This window comes from Aedes albopictus, chromosome 3, assembly GCF_035046485.1.
Source record: "Aedes albopictus strain Foshan chromosome 3, AalbF5, whole genome shotgun sequence".
In the NCBI taxonomy this organism is placed as follows: Eukaryota; Metazoa; Arthropoda; class Insecta; order Diptera; family Culicidae; genus Aedes; species Aedes albopictus.
The window spans coordinates 248981626-249000381 of NC_085138.1; the positions used below are offsets into that span (position 1 = coordinate 248981626).

The 18756-nt window shown below is 43.6% G+C and overlaps 2 protein-coding genes across 2 annotated transcripts in view; both read right to left on the reverse strand.

Annotated features, from left to right (window-relative positions):
- The window catches only part of LOC109422198 (uncharacterized), a 501985-nt gene that overhangs the window by 358573 nt on the left and 124656 nt on the right, over positions 1-18756 (reverse strand). The gene's annotated exons all lie outside the window — the stretch shown is intronic.
- LOC134290692 (uncharacterized) lies at positions 2231-8581 on the reverse strand. The gene has a single exon (XM_062857869.1). It carries the CDS (start codon positions 8579-8581, stop codon positions 2231-2233), a length of 6351 nt encoding a protein of 2116 aa, XP_062713853.1.

An 18756-nucleotide genomic window follows, 5' to 3' on the forward strand; every position in this document is an offset into this window, starting at 1 on the left:
TGGTGGGGTCAGAGATAACCCGACTAAAATGGTTCTCGAGAGTCATCCGGAACAAGAAGACGTGGAGCGCAGCGAGCTAGGTGGGTCGACCAAGTGGAGGACGATCTGCGGACCCTACGCAGAGTGCGGAACTGGAGACAAACAGCCATGGACCGAGTGGAATGGAGGCGGCTACTATGTACAGCAGAGGCCACCCTGGCCTTAGCCTGATCGCTAGTAGCTAGTAGAGATGCCAAACTAAGAAGGCGTAAATGAGGAGGTGCCAAGCGCAAGAAAGGTGACGCGCTCGTCATCAAGACCGAACAGTCTAGGTACTAGGACTTAGCTCAAGCGCGGCCTGCAACGCAAGGACGCCGCCTTCAAAAATCTGGTGGAGGCGGTACTTGGCTACCCGAGCAGGAATGAATAACTGACACATAACTGGAGAATACCAAAGTAAGGTATCATACCAAGACAAGGTATTGGTCGGTTATCCAGGTATTAAAAATAATCTATTTTGGTATTTTGTAGGTATTGATAAAATACCTCAATGAGTTATTTGTTTGGTGTTGAGGACTGCTTGAGGTATTATTCAATGATGGAAAAATCGCTATTTGTATGGAAAAATCCCCGATTATACCTGATGTCATTATTCACGCGTTATGCACAGAATACACACCAGTTATTATTTTAGGTATTTCGTCCCCTTAATGCTAGAACTAGGTAACTCAAAAATCATAGTTTTGAGAAAAACGGCTTTGAAAATTTAACAATTTTTCATGCAGCTGTTCCAAAGGTATGGAGCCTTTAAAATAATTATTTTTTAGCATTAATTGCTTATTCAGCTTCTGCTCTTTCTGCTACAAGAAAAAGTTTTTAACTTTTTGGTTTAAACCTTTGATAAAAAAAAGAAAATGGTTGAAAAATTGTCGAGTTACCTAGTTATAGCACTCAAAATGCAACATAAATAATGGAGGAGATGTTCTGAGATACCTAGTTTTTACCACTATTGATATCATTCTTTTCGGTTTTCTTGTTGCAGTATGCAAGTTTAAAAGGGTTCACACATTGGAATTAACGTGTAATTACTGAATTCGCTAGGATGCCTGCTGTAAGGTATCATGACACCTCAAAATGTTCATGAAATAATCGTCTACGAACAATCACAGTTTTTGGCTAAATCAATACAAGTACAATATTTTAAGTTGTTAAGCCTAAAATGAAAAACAGTAGTAGATTTTCAATCTACTAACAAAAGAATGACAAGTAACATTTCCACGTCTAAGAGTCCGATAGGTTTTAACTTGTGCGGTTGGAAAAAGATATGATTTTTTTAGTTACCTAGTTATAGCACTCAATTCTTGTATTCTACACTGAGATACCTAGTTTTGAAAATGGTGAATATTTTCCTCGTCTATAATCGTATTTCATTGGTCTTCGGATATATTAAAGAGCTCAAAAAGCTCGATATAATGGTATATTCAACTCAAAAACGTCAAATTTCAAGTTACCTAGTTCTAGCATTAAGGGGACGATTTTACCTCTTATGCAGGGCTACTTAATACCTCATTCAGGTTGTAGGTATTCTGTTTTCCATACCTGAGTAAATTATTCTTCAGCTATTTTTTCCTGCTCGGGTAAGGGGTCGAGATAAGGGCTCTTACAGCACTTTGACGAGTTTGACGATCAGGAACCTAGACGAGATCACTGAATCGGAAGAGCTCGTCATGGCATTGCGACAACAGTGTGAGGAGCAGGTGGCCACCGCAGCCGTTCGACTACGGAAGGGCCGGCAGGGACACGAGAAGCTTTGGAACAGCTACCTGTGGCGACGTAAATAAGTTCGTTAAAGTAGGGAAGATCAAGGAGGGCTTATCAGTATGCCATCTGCATTTTCATGAGCCACCGGAGGTGTTGGGACAGCACCGTTGGGTTTCGGACTTCTTAGAGCATGACCCGTTTTTGCATGTGCATGAGTCAGCTTTATAGCTGTAAATTTATTAGATTTTAATTATGTTAAAGTTCATGTTTGTTTTATGTGTTTACTTACATTTCTTGTCCTGAATGTGTTTAAGAAACTGTCCAACAATTTTAACTAGGGTAACTAATCAATTTAACAAAAAATAGCTTTAATTCACTGTGTTACGTCCTAGCTTTAGAGAATTTTAACGTGTTCTGTGTGTGTAGTTATATAGGTAGGTTTATTACAATTCAATTCGCTGTCAAAAACAATGCGTTGGCTCGTTCGCTGCTACTGTTTGCGGTGCGTGGATCGAGTGACCCTGTCGCACCGGGGTGCTGGTTTTTCGTCGTTCGGAACATCCCCCGACCCGTATTGCTCGAAGTCGACTTCAGCACTACCTCCGACTTCCAGAACTGCCAACTTCGCTACTGATCGAACCAGCACTCCTGCACTGGCTGTGTTAACTTCTGCATTCCGTACTCGACCATCCCGTCCTGGAAACACGCGTACGACTCGGCCCCTGAGCCAGCCATTCCGGACTCGATCTTCCACAACAATCACCAGATCTCCGACTTGAAGGGGTTTGTAGTCCTTGAACCACTTAGTGCGTTTGGTGATCGTTGGGAGGTATTCTTTGATCCACCGCGCCCAGAATCTGTCCAACAGTTGGTTGCACAGGTCCCAGTTACACCTCGCTGTCGCCCTCTCTTCGATCGGCTCTCTGGCCGGCTGGTTGACGCCGCTGGTGCTCAGCATCAGGAAGCAGTTTGGCGTTAGAGCTTCCTGCTCCTCAGAGTCGATTGGGAGATACGTCAGCGGCCTCGAATTTACGATGGATTCCGCTTCCACCAGGAGCGTCCGAAGGGTCTCATCGTCCGGCTTGCCTCCAGTAGACAGTGATGCCAGCGCGCCTTTCACCGACCGGACCATGCGCTCCCAAGATCCCCCCATATGCGGCGTGGAAGGAGGATTGAAACGCCACTGAGTATCCGTATTGGTGAAGGTACTAGCGAGGTTGCTGTTGATCTGCTGGAGTTCCATCTTGAGGTCACGGTTTGCACCCACAAAGTTCGTTCCTCTATCACTAAAGATTTCCCTCGGGGCCCCCCTCCGTGCAACGAAACGCCTTACCGCCATCTTGCAGGACTCCGTTGTGAGGTTGTGCACCACTTCAAGATGCACTGCGCGTATGGTCAAGCAGGTAAATAACGCGACCCAACGTTTCACCTCACTGCGTCCCTGCTTCACCAACATCGGCCCGAAGTAGTCCACGCCGACGTAAGTGAATGGCCTAACGTGCGATACCGTCCTTGCTTGTGGCAATGGAGCCATTCTCGGGATTTCTGGAACTGCCTTGTAGACTTTGCACCACTGACACAGCTTTCCGGCCTGCTTGAAGGCAACTCTCATCTCCGACACGTGGAACCTTTGACGCATTTCATTCACCGCAGTTTCCGCATTGCAGTGCTTGTACTGCCGATGGTACCAATCGACCAGAAGTGTAGTGCCGCCGTGTCGCTTGGGCAGAATAACTGGGAACTTAAAGTCGAACGAAACCTGCTGTGCACCTGCGATTCTACCGTCCATTCGCATGACGTCCTGCTCGTCCAGAAAAGGAGAAAGCTTGCGAATCTTGCTGGTCCTGTCCAGCTGCAGTTGTTCACCAGCAGGAAGTTGCTGATTGCGCTTGAGAATTACGATCTCGTCCCCGAAAGTTTCGTGCTGGATAAGCTTGAAAATAGTTGTCTCCGCTCGCTGCAGTTCATCTCGACTTAGCCATTCCGTACAGTTTGTAGGTTGCTTCTTAGCTTTGCAACGAATGTTGAACACGAACCTGTGCACGTAGGCTACAGCGTGGACCAGGCGCTCCCATTTCGAGAACCGCCTAAACTGCAACAGTTGTTCCTGGGCTACGTCGTGATGAAGGTGAACCGGACGAAGCTCCTCAGGCGACTCGTTGCCTTTCATTGTTTGCTGGGGCCACGAATCTGGGTGCTCGTAGAGGAACTTTGGAGCTTGAAACCAGCGACTGCCAGTAGTGATATCGGGGCCTTTTCCCCACTTTGTAGCCTCGTCGGCCACATTCAAACGAGACGGCACCCAGCGCCATTCATCGACCTGCGTGAGATCGTGGATTTCAGTTAGCCTGAATGCGACAAATTGCCGATATTTTCGGGGATCTGCTCGCAACCAGGAGAGGAAGGTGCAGGAATCACTCCAAAACGTTTTGCGCCTAATCGGAATCGTGTGGTTCTCAACAACAGATTTTGAAAGCCTGGCGCCAAGAACAGCTGCTGACAACTCCAACCTGGGAATTGATAATAGCTTCAGAGGCGCAACCTTCGTTTTTGCCGACACCAACGAGCATCGAACTGTTGTTCCTTCGACGATCCGGAAATACGCCACTGCTGCAAAGGCTTCTTCGGATGCGTCCACAAATATGTGCAGCTCCGCAGTCCCGTAGTCTTCAGAGGAGTAGCCAGGGAAGTAGCAACGTGGAATTTCGATTCGGTCTAGCTGCTGCAGTAATTTGATCCATCGCTGCCATTGCTCCAGAAGTACGTCCGAGATGCGTTCGTCCCAACCGATTCCAGAGCGCCAGATGTGCTGCACAAGCACCTTTCCGTGGACTACGAAGATGGCTACCAGTCCGATGGGGTCGAAGATGCTCATCACGGTTCGTAGAACTTCTCGTTTGGTCGGAACGACGTCACCAAGAAGAAGAGCCTGGATTTCTTCCCTGAACACACCTTGGAATACGAAAACATCCGGTTCCGGCTTCCAGATCATGCCAAGAACGCGTTCGTACGCGGCAGACTTATCAATCCAAACTTTCTTTGCAGATTCCATTTGTTGTTCCCCGACCCGTGTGAGAACGTGATTCGAGTTCGACAGCCAGTTTCGTATTACAAATCCAGCCTTCGAGTGCACTAACTTCACCTGTTCTGCAAGTTCCACGGCTTCCTGTTCGGTATCCACACTGCACAAAAAATCGTCGACATAATGGTGCTTCGTTATCGCCTCCGCTGCCTGCGGAAACTCGTCGGCAAACTCCTCGGCATTCCGATTTTTTACGTACTGGGCTGCAGAAGGAGAGCAGGTGGAGCCAAACGTCGCTACGTCCATGACGAACACCTCGAATTGCTTGGACGGATCGTCTCTCCATAGGAATAGCTGAGCCGACCGGTCCTCAGGGCGAATCAAGATCTGGTGGAACATCTCGCAGATATCGGCACTTATAGCTACCTCAAACTGGCGAAATGAAGACAGAACGGCCGGAAGCGGTGCGAGAAAATCCGGACCAGACAGAAGAGCAGAATTGAACGACTGGCCTTGAACTTTGGCGGCCGCATCCCACACTAGTCGCACCTTGTTAGGCTTCCTCGGGTTCGTGACAACGTTCAGTGGCAGAAACCAAGTCCGCTTAGGATCGAAGCTAGCTAGTTCATCTGGACTCGCCTTATGAGCATACCCCTTGGCTTGGTATTGACTGATCTGGGTCTTCACGTTGTCGTATAGATCAGGCTTGGATGCTAGACGACGCTCGAGACAGCGGAATCGCTTTTCCGCCATGGGCCGGCTGTTCGGGAATTCCACATGATCGTATTTCCAAAGCAAGCCGGTTTGGAATCGACCTGACTCCGTCCGTACAGTAGTGGCTTCGAGGATCTGCCTGGCACGTTTATCGTCATCGTTTTCTATTGCAGAAGATGTAGCATTCACACTTTCCAATGCGAAGAACTCCTTCACGAGGTCGTGGAGCTCTTGTTCGGGTGAACGGATGGAAATGTGGAATAGCTGGTTAGCGGACTGCTCAACTTCTGTGGATGTGCTTCCATAAATTGTCCAGCCCAATCTACTTTTTGCTGCAATCGGGCTGCCTCTAGCTCCTTCTCTGCTTTTCCGGGTTGTCATCACGAAGGAATTGTCCAAACCGATCAGGATCGTAGGAACGGCGTCTGTGTAGCTGTGGACAGGTAGTCCTTGCAGATGCGGAAACTGTTCGGAAAGTTGGCTGAAATCCAACGACTGCACTGGAAGGTTGAGACTCTTAACGGTATGCACTTCCTTCAAATCGAGCCTCGTTGAGTTCGTTGCACCGGAAATCTGCAGCTTTATCACTTGTGAATCGTCTTCCACTCGTTCAACACCACTGGTCCACTGCAAGCAGAGTGGATGTATGGCTCCGGTGACTCCAAGTTTTTCTGCTACCTGCGCTTCCACCAGAGTTTTGGATGAACCATCGTCGAGAAAGGCGTACGTTCTGATGGTTTTGCCATTTCCGTGTAGCGACACCGGAATAATACGGAACAGAACAGCTTGCTGGAACTGCCGATGAACGGTAACCGTGCTTGTATTCTTTGGAGCGTCGGTTGCTCGGGATAATTGTGGATTCCCTGGATGAAGAAGCTTGTGATGACGATCCTCGCAACCATTCTCCCCACAGTTGCTTGCCTTGCATGGGAACTTTCCATGAGAGCCCAAACAGCGACGACAGAGAAATCGCTCTTGCACTAGTTTCCAGCGGTCTGCAAGTTGCATCTTCCGGAAGGAGTGGCAGTCCTTTATTCTGTGTCCGTCCTTCTTGCAGGCCGCACAGGGTTTCGGCTTGTCCTCCTGACGGTTGGCGGAAACGCTTTCCACTGCTTTCTCCTCAGAGGTGTGCACGAACATTTTCTCCTTTGTCTTCAGTTTCTCCTGCTTGCCACGATGTCCATCTGCTTCGTTGAGAAACGTCACTTCACTGGCGGCTGTCACGATCTGGTCCATGTAGCTGCCAAACGTGGTGAGATCTGCGATGGCATATTGCCGCTTGAAGAGCGACCAGTTTAACTTGAGGGTAGCTGGCAGCTTACTCACCAACTCCTGAAGCAACAGAGGATTCGAAAGGTGGTCCTGTAGACCCGCTGCTTGGAGGTGGCTGCAAAGGTTTTTGCACGCCAAACCGAAACCGATCAGACTCTCCAGGTGTTCCGATTTTGGGGTCGGCGTCGCGCGAAGCTTGGAAAGTAGAGAGTTGATGATTTGATCTGGACGTCCGTACAGCGTTTTCAACGTGTCGATGATTAACGGTACAGAAGATGGATGCATCAGATGGCTTCGAACTGCCTCCAACGCGTTTCCCTTTAGGCACCGCTGCAGCCGCATCAGGTTCTCGCCATCGGAATAGCCACATATGTCTGTCGTATTCTGGTAGCAGCTCAGGAACAACGGCCACTCGACTGGATCACCGGTGAAAGCAGGGAGCTCTCTGGGCACGACGTGTCTGGCGGCGAGTTGCTGTGAGGTTGGACCGAATAGCTGCCGCCGAGCAACATCGTTGGCAGCGGAGACGGGAGCGATGATGGGGGCAGATGCGGGAACCATCGGCGACATTATTGGAGACAATGGAGAGGAAACTGTATGCACGGAGGGGGGAGTAGAATGGGCTTGAGGTGTACTCATATGCGCCGGCACGAAAGGTAGAATGGGGGGAAGTAAGCATGGCCCGGTGGGCGGAGGGGGTGTTTTATTTATTTGTTCAACAGCTCGTGTCGGTAGCGACAGATCAACCGAGCTCAAAACATTCAATTGCGGTACAAATGCAGAAATAGTATTGGAGCACGTTTGACTTACCGAGCTGGTGACTTTGTTATTACCGTCGCTGGTAGGCAGATCGTACGCAACTTTGCGCGCTGGCTTTGGCACATTCACCGTCGATGATTGTGTCGGCTGGAAGTGCCGAGGTTCGTCCGGGTGTCGATCTAGGGTCTGGCCTTGACAAGGTGTCTTAGCCAACAACTGTTGCTGGAAACTGTCCACACGCTGTTGCAGCTCACTTAGCTGCTCCATCAAAGCCTCCGGGGTGCGTGTTGGCGAAATGGAGAAATTCACCGCAGTCGGCAACGCACGATGATCCGTCGAAATTGTTGTGCAACCACCTACTGCGCCTTCACAATCGGTTGCACAGTTTACTGCAGTCGTTTGGTCGGTGTTTTTAGCCAGCAGATGTGCGAGCCGATGACGGGTTGGAGCGAACGATGAACTAGCTGCACACTGTACCTTCGGCGCCACCTGATCCACTGTATTCAGGTTGATGGATAACGATCGCATGTCCAGCACACTCGATTCATCCATGATCATGGCACTAGTTGTCACTGCGACCGCTGGAGGGAAATCCTTGGGTATTGTGCCGGTCCGAGACTGAGTACCCACGGGAATCACTGGGGGTTCGGTGGTTGTGCTGGTAGTCGGGACAATCTGGCTCTGTACCCAATCGTGAGTCCTCTGCGAACTGCCATGGGACGATCGACGAGTCCTGCCGCTGCTGCTACTGCCTTCTCCATCCTCAAGCTGCGCCTGCAGGATTTCGTACTTCCTGGCGAGAAATTCCTTTTCTAGGCGCTTTTCCTCCTCGAGCCGCTGCAGATCGAGAGAAGCACGTAAAGCACGGGAACTAGTCTTCGATGATCTGCTCTTGCGGGAACGGGTGGTGGTCGATCCACTCGGAACATTCACAGCCGCAGCGTTTTTGTTCGATACTACTGGATGGGCGACAAAGTTGAGGTTAAGATCGCTCTCTCGCTGCTGACCAGTACCTTCTGTCTGCTGTTGTTCCGGTGGCACTCCTTGGCCAGGAATATTGGCGGAATTCGGCATCTCCGCGAGATTTCTCGAAGAAATCTATAAAGTTTGTTGGGACAGCACCGTTGGGTTTCGGACTTCTTAGAGCATGACCCGTTTTTGCATGTGCATGAGTCAGCTTTATAGCTGTAAATTTATTAGATTTTAATTATGTTAAAGTTCATGTTTGTTTTATGTGTTTACTTACATTTCTTGTCCTGAATGTGTTTAAGAAACTGTCCAACAATTTTAACTAGGGTAACTAATCAATTTAACAAAAAATAGCTTTAATTCACTGTGTTACGTCCTAGCTTTAGAGAATTTTAACGTGTTCTGTGTGTGTAGTTATATAGGTAGGTTTATTACAATTCAATTCGCTGTCAAAAACAATGCGTTGGCTCGTTCGCTGCTACTGTTTGCGGTGCGTGGATCGAGTGACCCTGTCGCACCGGGGTGCTGGTTTTTCGTCGTTCGGAACAGGAGGTTTGTTTCAGGTGTCTGGAACCAGGACACAAGTCATGGGACTGCAAAGTCATGGGACTGGCAGGAGCAAGTTGTAAGGCGATGCGGCGCAATAGGCCAAAAGGCACAAAGCTGCACGAGTCCACCCATTTGTCTGATAACAGAAGGCACCAACGGGTGGTCCAAATTGCCCGGCCTTCAAGAAAGCCGCAGTCAACAAATCACAGTGCAGGTAACGCAGCTAAACCTGAACCACTGTGACGCAGTTCTACAACTGCTTTGTCAGGCGATTTTGGCGATATCGCCATCATAGCGGATCCGTACCAAGTACCCGCCGGCAACGGCAATTGGGTCGCAGATGCGACCAGAAAAATGACTGCGATACGGCCGACGTGTAAATACCTCGTCCACGAGTTGGTATCTACTACCTATGAGGGCTTCGTGGTCGCCAAAGTAAACGGGGTCTTCTTATGTTGCTGTTATGTGCCTCCGTGGTGGCCGATCGAGCAGTTCACGCAGATGCTGGACAACATGACGACCGTGCTAACAGGCTGAAAGCCAGTGGCAAAAGCGGGTGACTTCAATGCCTGGTCCGCGGAATGGGGAAACCGTTTCACGAACCAGCGCACAGTGGGGAAAAAACAGTGCAAACCTACACTAAATTATGTATCTCACAAACGCATCCGGCTTTTCTAATGAACAAAACGGTTTTAGGCGTAAAATTGTCTGAAGAATCGAATGGAAGTGTTAAAACAGACCGCACGGATCATTATCTTGCTCATTTTGCCCTAATTCTCCAATTTTTATTAACATTTACATGAAACTAGCTCTAAAACAATTATGAAACATGAATGCGGTTTGCCTTGAAGGACTTTTGTGAAGGATTAAGATGTAGAGAATCGATTTGAAGGGATTTCAGTGACCGCATGAATGTATTTATGCTTATTTTACCCTAATTCCCCTCATATATAGAGTTTTGTATGAAATTAGCTCCATAACTCGCAAGGAAATTATGAGTGGTATGCTAAGAAGGCTCTCTTTAGTGAATTATGATACAAGGAATTTATGAGAAGTGATTGCAGTGACCGCGCGAATGTAATTATGCTCATTATACCCTAATTCCCCACATATATTGAGTTTTGTATGAAATTAGCTCCTTACTCGCAAGAAAATTATGAGTGGTATGCTAAGAAGGCTTTTTTTAGTGGATTATGATACAAAGAATCGACTAGAAATGGTTGCAGTGACCGCGTGAATGTTATTATGCTTTTTTTTGCCCTAATTCCCCACGTATATTGAGTTTTTTATGAAATCAGCTTCAAAATTCACAAGAAAATTATGAGTGGTATGCTAAACAAGAGTTTTTAGTGGATGATGATACAAGGAATCGATGAGAAGTGATTGCAGTGACCACGTGAATGTTATTATGCTCATTTTACCCTAATTCCCCACGTATATTGAGTTTTGCATAAAATTAGCAAATTAGCAAGGAAATTATGAGTGGTATGCTCTGAAGGGTTTCTTTAGTGGATGATGATACAAGGAATAGATTGGAAGTGATTGCAGTGTGTGTGTGCGAACTGCTCATTTTACCCTAATTTTCTACATATGTTGAGTTTGGTGTTACATTAGCACTCGCAAGGAAATTATGGCTGGTATGCAAGAAAGGTTTTCTTTAGTGGATTATGATACACGGTGATGAAAAAAGATTGCAGTGACCGCGTGATTGTGATTATGCTCATTTTTCCCTGATTCCCCACATATATTGAGTTTTGCATGAAATTAGTTATATAAATCACAAGAAATGGGTGGTATGTTGTGAAGTATTTTTTAGTGGATGATCATACAAGGAATCGATTAGAAGTAAATGTAGTTCCGCGTGAATGTAATTAGGCTTATTTTACCCTTATACCCCACACATATCGTGTTTTGTATGAAATTAACTGTATAACTCACAAGAAATTTTTGGGTGATATGTTAAGAAGTGCTTATTTGGAGGATGGGATACAAGGAATACATATAAAATGATTGCTATTATGCTCATTTTACCCTAGTTCCCCATATATATTATGACGTGAAGGAGTTCTTTAGTGAGTTATGATATAAAGAATCGAGTAGAAATTAATGCAGTAAGCGTGATTGTTATTTTGGTTATCCTACCCTAATCACCCACATATATTGAATTTTGTATAGTATAAGCTCTATAACTCACAAGAAACTAATAGATACCATACCATTATAACATTAACGCGGTCACTTTAATCACTTCTAATTGATTCTTTGTATCATAATCCTTCTTGGTATACCACTCATAATTTTCTTGTGAGTCATGAAGCTAATTTCATACAAAACTCATGTATGTGGAGAATTAGGGTTTAATGAGCATAATTACATTCACGCGGTCACTGCAATCATTTTCAATCGCTCCCGTGTATCATCATCCACTAAAGAAACACTTCCTTGCATATGGGTGGCCATAATTTTCTTGTGATTTACGGAGCAAAACTCAATATATGTGGGGAATAATGGGAAAATGAGCATAACTACATTCACGCGGACACTGTGATCACTTCTAATCTATTCCGTGTATCATCATCCACTGAAGACACCCTTCATAGCATACCACTCACAATTTCCTTGCGAGTTAAGAAGCTAATTTCATGCAAAACTCAAAATATGTGAGGTATTGGGGTAAAATGAGCATAATTACATTCGAACAGTTACTGAAATCACTTCTTATCGATATCATCATCCACTAAAGAAACCCTTCTTAGCATACCACTCTTAAGTTTCTTATGAGTTATGGAACTAATTTCAAAAACTCAATATATGTGAATAATTAGGGTAAAATGAGCATAATAACATTCACGCGGTCACTGCAATCATTTTTAATATATCCCTTGTATCATAATCCATTAAAGCAAGCCTTCTCAGCATACCACTCATAATTTCTTTGCAAGTTATGGAGCTAATTTCATACAAAACTCAATGTATATGGAGAATTAGGGTAAAATCAGCATAATTACATTAGCGCGGTCACTGCAATCACTTCTCATCGATTCCTTGTATAATAATCCACTAAAGCAACCTTGCTTAGCATACCACTTATAAATTCCTTGTGTGTTATGTAGCTAATTTCATAAAAAACACAATATATGTGGGGAATCAGGACAAAACGAGCATAATTACATTCGCTTGGTCACTGCAATCACTTCTCATCGATTCCTTGTATCATCATCCACTAAAAAACTCTTGCTTAGCATACCACTCATAATTTTCTTGTGAATTATGGAGCTAATTTCATAAAAAAAAACTCAATATATGTGGGAAATTAGGGTAAAATAAGCATAATAACATTCACGCGGTCACTGCAACCATTTCCAGTCGGTTCTCTGTATCATAATCCACTAAAGAAAGCCTTCTTAGCATACCACTCATAATTTTCTTGCGAGTAAGGAGCTAATTTCATACAAAACTCTATATATGTGGGAAATTAGGGTATAATGAGCATAATTACATTCGCGCGGTCACTGCAATCACTTCTCATCAATTCCTTGTATCATAATTTACTATAGAGAGCCTTCTTAGCATACCACTTATAATTTCCTTGCGAGTTATGGAGCTAATTTCATACAAAACTCTATATATGAGGGGAATTAGGGTAAAATAAGCATAAATACATTCATGCGGTCACTGCAATCCCTTCACATCGATTCCCTACATCTTAATCCTTCACAAAAGTCCTTCAAGGCAAACCGCATTCATGTTTCATAATTGTTTTAGAGCTAGTTTCATATGAATGTTAATAAAAATTGGGGAATTAGGGCAAAATGAGCATGATGATGATCCGTGCGGTCTGTTTTAACACTTTCATTCGATTCTTCAGACAATTTTACGCCTAAAACCGTTTTGTTCATTAGAAAAGCCGGATGCGTTCGCGAGATACAGAATTTAGTGTAGGTTTGCACTGTTTTTTTCCCACTGTGAGCGGGTCAGATCTTGGAAGACATCATACTTCAACAAAGAGGCATTTATGGAGGGACTCCGCCGTGAGCAAAATCTACTTGGTTTAGACGGTGAAGCGCTGGTAACAGAGCTCTTGTGGCGTGCGATGCGACTATGCCTAGGCGAGTCCACCCTAGAAATGGGAAACCAGTGACTTACTGGTGAACTCAAGCGATTGCGGATCTGCACCGCGTCTGCCTACGGGCTAGGCGACGAATGCAGCGAGCACCCTCTGAGGATCAGCGAAACGAACGACGGATGGTGTTTACCGCTGCAAAAACCATGCTGAATTCCACTGAGGCCTCATTTCGTAGGACAGCCGGGAACTGGGCCTGGCGATGAGGAGAGGGTCACCAATGTGGAACTTGTAGGAATAGCAGAGTCCCTTAGCGTAGGTAAGGCCCCAGGTCCGGACGGCGCTCCGAACCTGGCCTTAAAAGTAGCTATTGCAGAGGCTTCCGAGATGTTCAGGTCTGCTATACAGAAATGCCTGGACGAGGGAGTTTTTCCGTGGTAAGCTGTATAGTATTTATAGGCTGATGTGCCTGAGGGTTGCGAACGCGTATCGTACAGTGTCACACGATTACGTCTGCGTATCAGGGAGGAGTGCTTCGAAATGCGCGACACAAGCGGTATACACAAGACGGTCAGGATTGTCTCCATGGTCAAATGGCAGCGTTTGCGGGACAGTACCACCAAAGAAAGGTGGGCCCGCAGGTTGATACCGAGGGGGTTACGTACAAAAGGCTGAATCACATAAGGCTGAATGATCAAAAGGCTGAAACACATAAGGCTGAATTATCAAAAGGCTGAAAGCATCAAAAGGCTGAAAGATATCAAAAGGCTGAAAGATATCAACATGTTGAAAAATTTGAAAGTTGTAAAGAATCGAATGAAATGACATTTTGGACATTTATGGCTAATCTATTGGTCTTTGATAAACATTTGACTCGACTTGAAAATGATCATAGGAAACAAAAGAATCTTTGCTCGAAAGTACATTTGGTCAAACGGTCATTTGGTCAAAAACCCATTTTACGGAAGAGGAAGTAAATGGCATTCAATCGATTTGACTATTCATCGAATGGACATCTGGTCACGTGAGCTAACTCTAACTGATGAAAATACATTCAAGTGGAACATAATCTTATGGATTTCGGTATCATAATGTCTATGTTATTGTACTTTCTTTAGTATCATATCGGCCAATACCCCGCTAATACTAAACTATTTTAGCACAAATTGACAAAGGATTTCGCCAACAATTTATTTCCACTCGTTTGAGGTATTATGTGTGTCAACCTCGGAAACTAGGTTGAATGAGTCTTAGATGTAAACAATTGTTCGTGTAATTCGGGTAATAAGCGGTAGTTGAGGCAAAAACTATTGTACCTAACTGTTCTCAAATATGTTTGGACTTTGTTCAGTTCTGAATTTATAACGCCTGCGAGCTCTAAATTGAACACTAGCGAAATCTGCGAAACTGAAATGGCCATACCTCCACCATGTTTCCACAGATTTCAAACAATTTGAGCTCATTAGATTCAGAAATTCTTCTGCTATTGGAACCATATCTGAGCGTACCAGTCCGATCAACCGGTTTTGGAGAATCTGGATTTCCAAACATATGATTTAATACAATATAGTAACGGAGTTATTGGCATGAATTATCGATAATCATAAAATTGGCTAAACCAATAGAGTCTGATTGTCGGTCCATCAGTTGGCCATTCCTGATTAAGTTTCTCAAGGAACTCCGGGTGACTAAACAGGTTTATTAGCATCACATATCGACAGAAACTATTTCCCCCAATGTTGTGCGCATAAGAATTCTGAACCGAATTGCAGCATTGCAGTGTGAACGCGTTCAATTTGCATTGAAGTTCATACTCGGCACATTGCGATCAAATATATTTGAACATGCAAATTGAACGCGGCATGAACTAGAATGGACTGAACCCGTAGCATGCTGACTAACATGTTACCCTGGTATCTGTGATACTAAAATGGTCATATTTGTGCCATTTCACCCTTCAATTTTGGCAATCTTTTGGGCTGATTCAATCACCTTTTATTGAAGAGTGAACCAGTCCGACCATCGTGTGTTTCGAAAAATCTAAATTCCTGGAGCTGTATTTCAATATCCGAGACCACAATGTCGTACCAAAGGATCTATGATGCATTTTCCTGTGACATAACATAATAACGTCCAAACATGTAGATGCGGCAAATGGTTCTAGTCCTAGGAACGAAGACACATAGGATTTAATGATGAAGATAAGCGCATGTGAACTCAGAGTCGAATGGGAACCGAGCGGGCGCTCTTAACCTTCCAGGACGCGCGCCATCAAGCAACCGAAACTGCACTGCGCTCGCGCTGTGTACGAAAAGCGAGGTTTTTCGGTAGTGTTGTACTTTTTACAACAGCGCGCGCACTGAAGGGTTAAGCAGCAAAAGCTCTGACAGGCAAGTTTAATGCTTTGTTGACCAAAAAATTTAAAGTGTTCAGTTCATTTTTGGCTCACGTTCTGTTCGAATACAATACTGCTTGTAAGAATAGCCTATTTTATAAGAAGGAGAAACATCTGGTAAAAAGTAAGCAGCTTCAACACCTGAACTTAAATTATGGTGGTTTCATCATTTTAAAAGAAGGAAAACCTTTGATAACAGAACAGAACCCTTCTTACACTTATTAAAATTATTGTTGTATTATTCGTATGTATGATTGTGATTTTTGGTCAATCTAGAAAATATTGTAGTTGATTGCTTTCCATAATAGAATCATCGACCATGGGCTCAACTACCAGATTTTTTTTTGTCTCAAAAGCGTAAATTTTATTACTCCTTAGTACTCCTGGAACGATATCTCAGAAACAAAATGTCCAAACGGCATGAAATTTAATAGCATACTACTAGGATGCTGTAGTTTTCATTTGGTGCTGAGAGAACTCAAATCGATTGACACAAGGCTGATTCATTTATTATGAAGCATTTTGTCAAAGACCTCTTAAAAAGTTAAGTTGTATTACTCCAAAGTACTCCACGAAAGATATCTCGGTTACAAAATGTCCAATCGGAATGAAATTCAAAAGCGTTCTTCTAGGATGCAGTAGCTTTCGTTTCGGGCCTTAAGAACCCGAATCGGTTGATAGACGGCTGAGAAATTTATGGTGATACACTTTGTATAAATACATTTGATGCAATTGCATTTTCATGCAGAGCTCCTTGAGAAACCAAATTTCTAGATGAACATTTGAAAAAGGCCCATCTGCTTTTTGTAAACAAACATGTTTCTGTCTCTGTAGGGCCCATCTGCATCCACCCACGCACATCAACACCCATAACAGATAGCTTGAAGAACACTCTTTCTGATAAGGGTGTTGATGTGCGTGGGTGGATGCAGATGGGCCCTACAGAGACAGAAACATGTTTGTTTACGCAAAGCAGATAGGCCCTTTTCAAATGTTCGTCTAGATTTGATCATAAAAAAAGGCTTTTCCTACATACATTTCGTGATATTTTTGCTACTGTTTATTAAGCTCAAATATTACAAAGAGATAGTAGCTTTTATGTATTTGATGCAATTGCATTTTCATGTAAAGCTCCTTGAGAAACCAAATTTGATCATAAAAAAAGGCTTTTCCTACATACATTCCGTGATATTTTTGCTACTGTTTATTAAGCTCAAATATTACAAAGAGATAGTAGCTTTTATGTATTTGATGCAATTGCATTTTCATGCAGAGCTCCTTGAGAAACCAAATTTGATCATAAAAAAAGGCTTTTCCTACATACATTCCGTGATATTTTTGCTACTGTTTATTAAGCTCAAATATTACAAAGAGATAGTAGCTTTTATATATTTGATGCAATTGCATTTTCATGCAGAGCTCCTTGAGAAACCAAATTTGATCATAAAAAAAGGCTTTTCCTACATACATTCCGTGATATTTTTGCTACTGTTTATTAAGCTCAAATATTACAAAGAGATAGTAGCTTTTATGTATTTGATGCAATTGCATTTTCATGCAGAGCTCCTTGAGAAACCAAATTTGATCATAAAAAAAGGCTTTTCCTACATACATTCCGTGATATTTTTGCTACTGTTTATTAAGCTCAAATATTACAAAGAGATAGTAGCTTTTATGTATTTGTTGCAATTGCATTTTCATGCAGAGCTCCTTGAGAAACCAAATATGATCATAAAAAATCTGTTGACAAACGTCTGAGAAATGTATTATGATACATTTTATCAAAAATCTCTCAAAAGCGTAAATTTCATTACTCCTTAGTACTCGTGGAAAGATATCTCGGAAACAAAATGTCCAAACGGCATGAAATTTAATAGCATACTACTTGGATGCTGTAGCTTTCTTTTGATGCTGAGAGAACTCAAATCGATTGCACACGGCTGATTCATTTATTATGAAGCATTTTGTCAAAGACCTCTTAAAAAGTTAAGTTGTATTACTCCAAAGTACTCCCCGAAAGATATCTCGGTTACAAAATGTCCAATCGGAATGAAATTCAAAAGCGTTCTTCTAGGGTGCAGTAGCTTTCGTTTCGGGCCTTAAGAACCCGAATCGGTTGATAGACGGCTGAGAAATTTATGGTGATACACTTTATCAAAAATATCTAAAATAATTAAGTTGTACTACTCCCTAGCACTCTTTGAAAGATATCTCGGTAACCGAACGTCTAATCAAAATAAAATTCAATAGCGTTCTACTAGGATGTAGTAGCTTTCATTTGCTTCCAAGAGAACTCAAATCGGTCAACAGATGGCTGAGAACCGTGAGTGACATTTTTTGTAACATACATACACACACACATACACACACACATACACACACACGCACATACAGACATTTGCTCAATTCGTCGAGCTGAGTTGATTGGTATATGTGACTCGGCTCTGCGGGCCTCGGATCGAAAGTCGGTTTTCCAAGCGGTATTTATACCCTTCTTATGGGTGTAAGAAGGGTAAAAAGATGCAGCTATAACATTCAAACACAGTTGCACAAGTTCAAAAGAAGGGGAAATCTCCGATGAATCGTTTTTAAGAAATATGCGCACGCAGAAGCTCGCTGCATTTTACACATTGGTAAGAATGCAAACACTGAATACACTGAAACCTCCATTTAAGTCGATGCATGGCTGATCGAAAATAATTTTTACCGTGCAGACAATGACTAAACTATACAGTTTTATATTTTTTGACAAATCTCCTTTGTCATGCGAAGTGTTAAAAAATATAAAAGTCTATAGTTTTGTCATTGCCTGCATGGTAAAAATTATTTTCGATCAGCCATGCATCGACTTAAATGGAGGTTTCAGTGTATATGCAAATACCTCAAAAGAACAGCCTAAAAATAGGAAAAATAGAAGGAAAAATCACTCACGGGAGAGTTATTAGTATGCAGATATTATCATCAAACCTTTCCGCTTGGTCGTTATACTGTACTATTTGCGGCCACAATACTTACTCTGCCATCAGATGTTTTTCCCGCTTTTTCAGAAAGGCTGTTCTTTCGAGGTAAATGCATAGATCATAATTTAACCATTCAACTAGGCTGCCTAGTAAACCTCCTTAGCATTAAAATCATTATAACCCATTCGCCTTAGTGGCATTTGAGGCCTGATATCCTTCGGCATAATGACACAGCATCAACAGGAACGACATTTCGGCAAATGCCACTCCGGGGCATAGTATTCCGGAAAATATAATACCTTGTGTAATACCA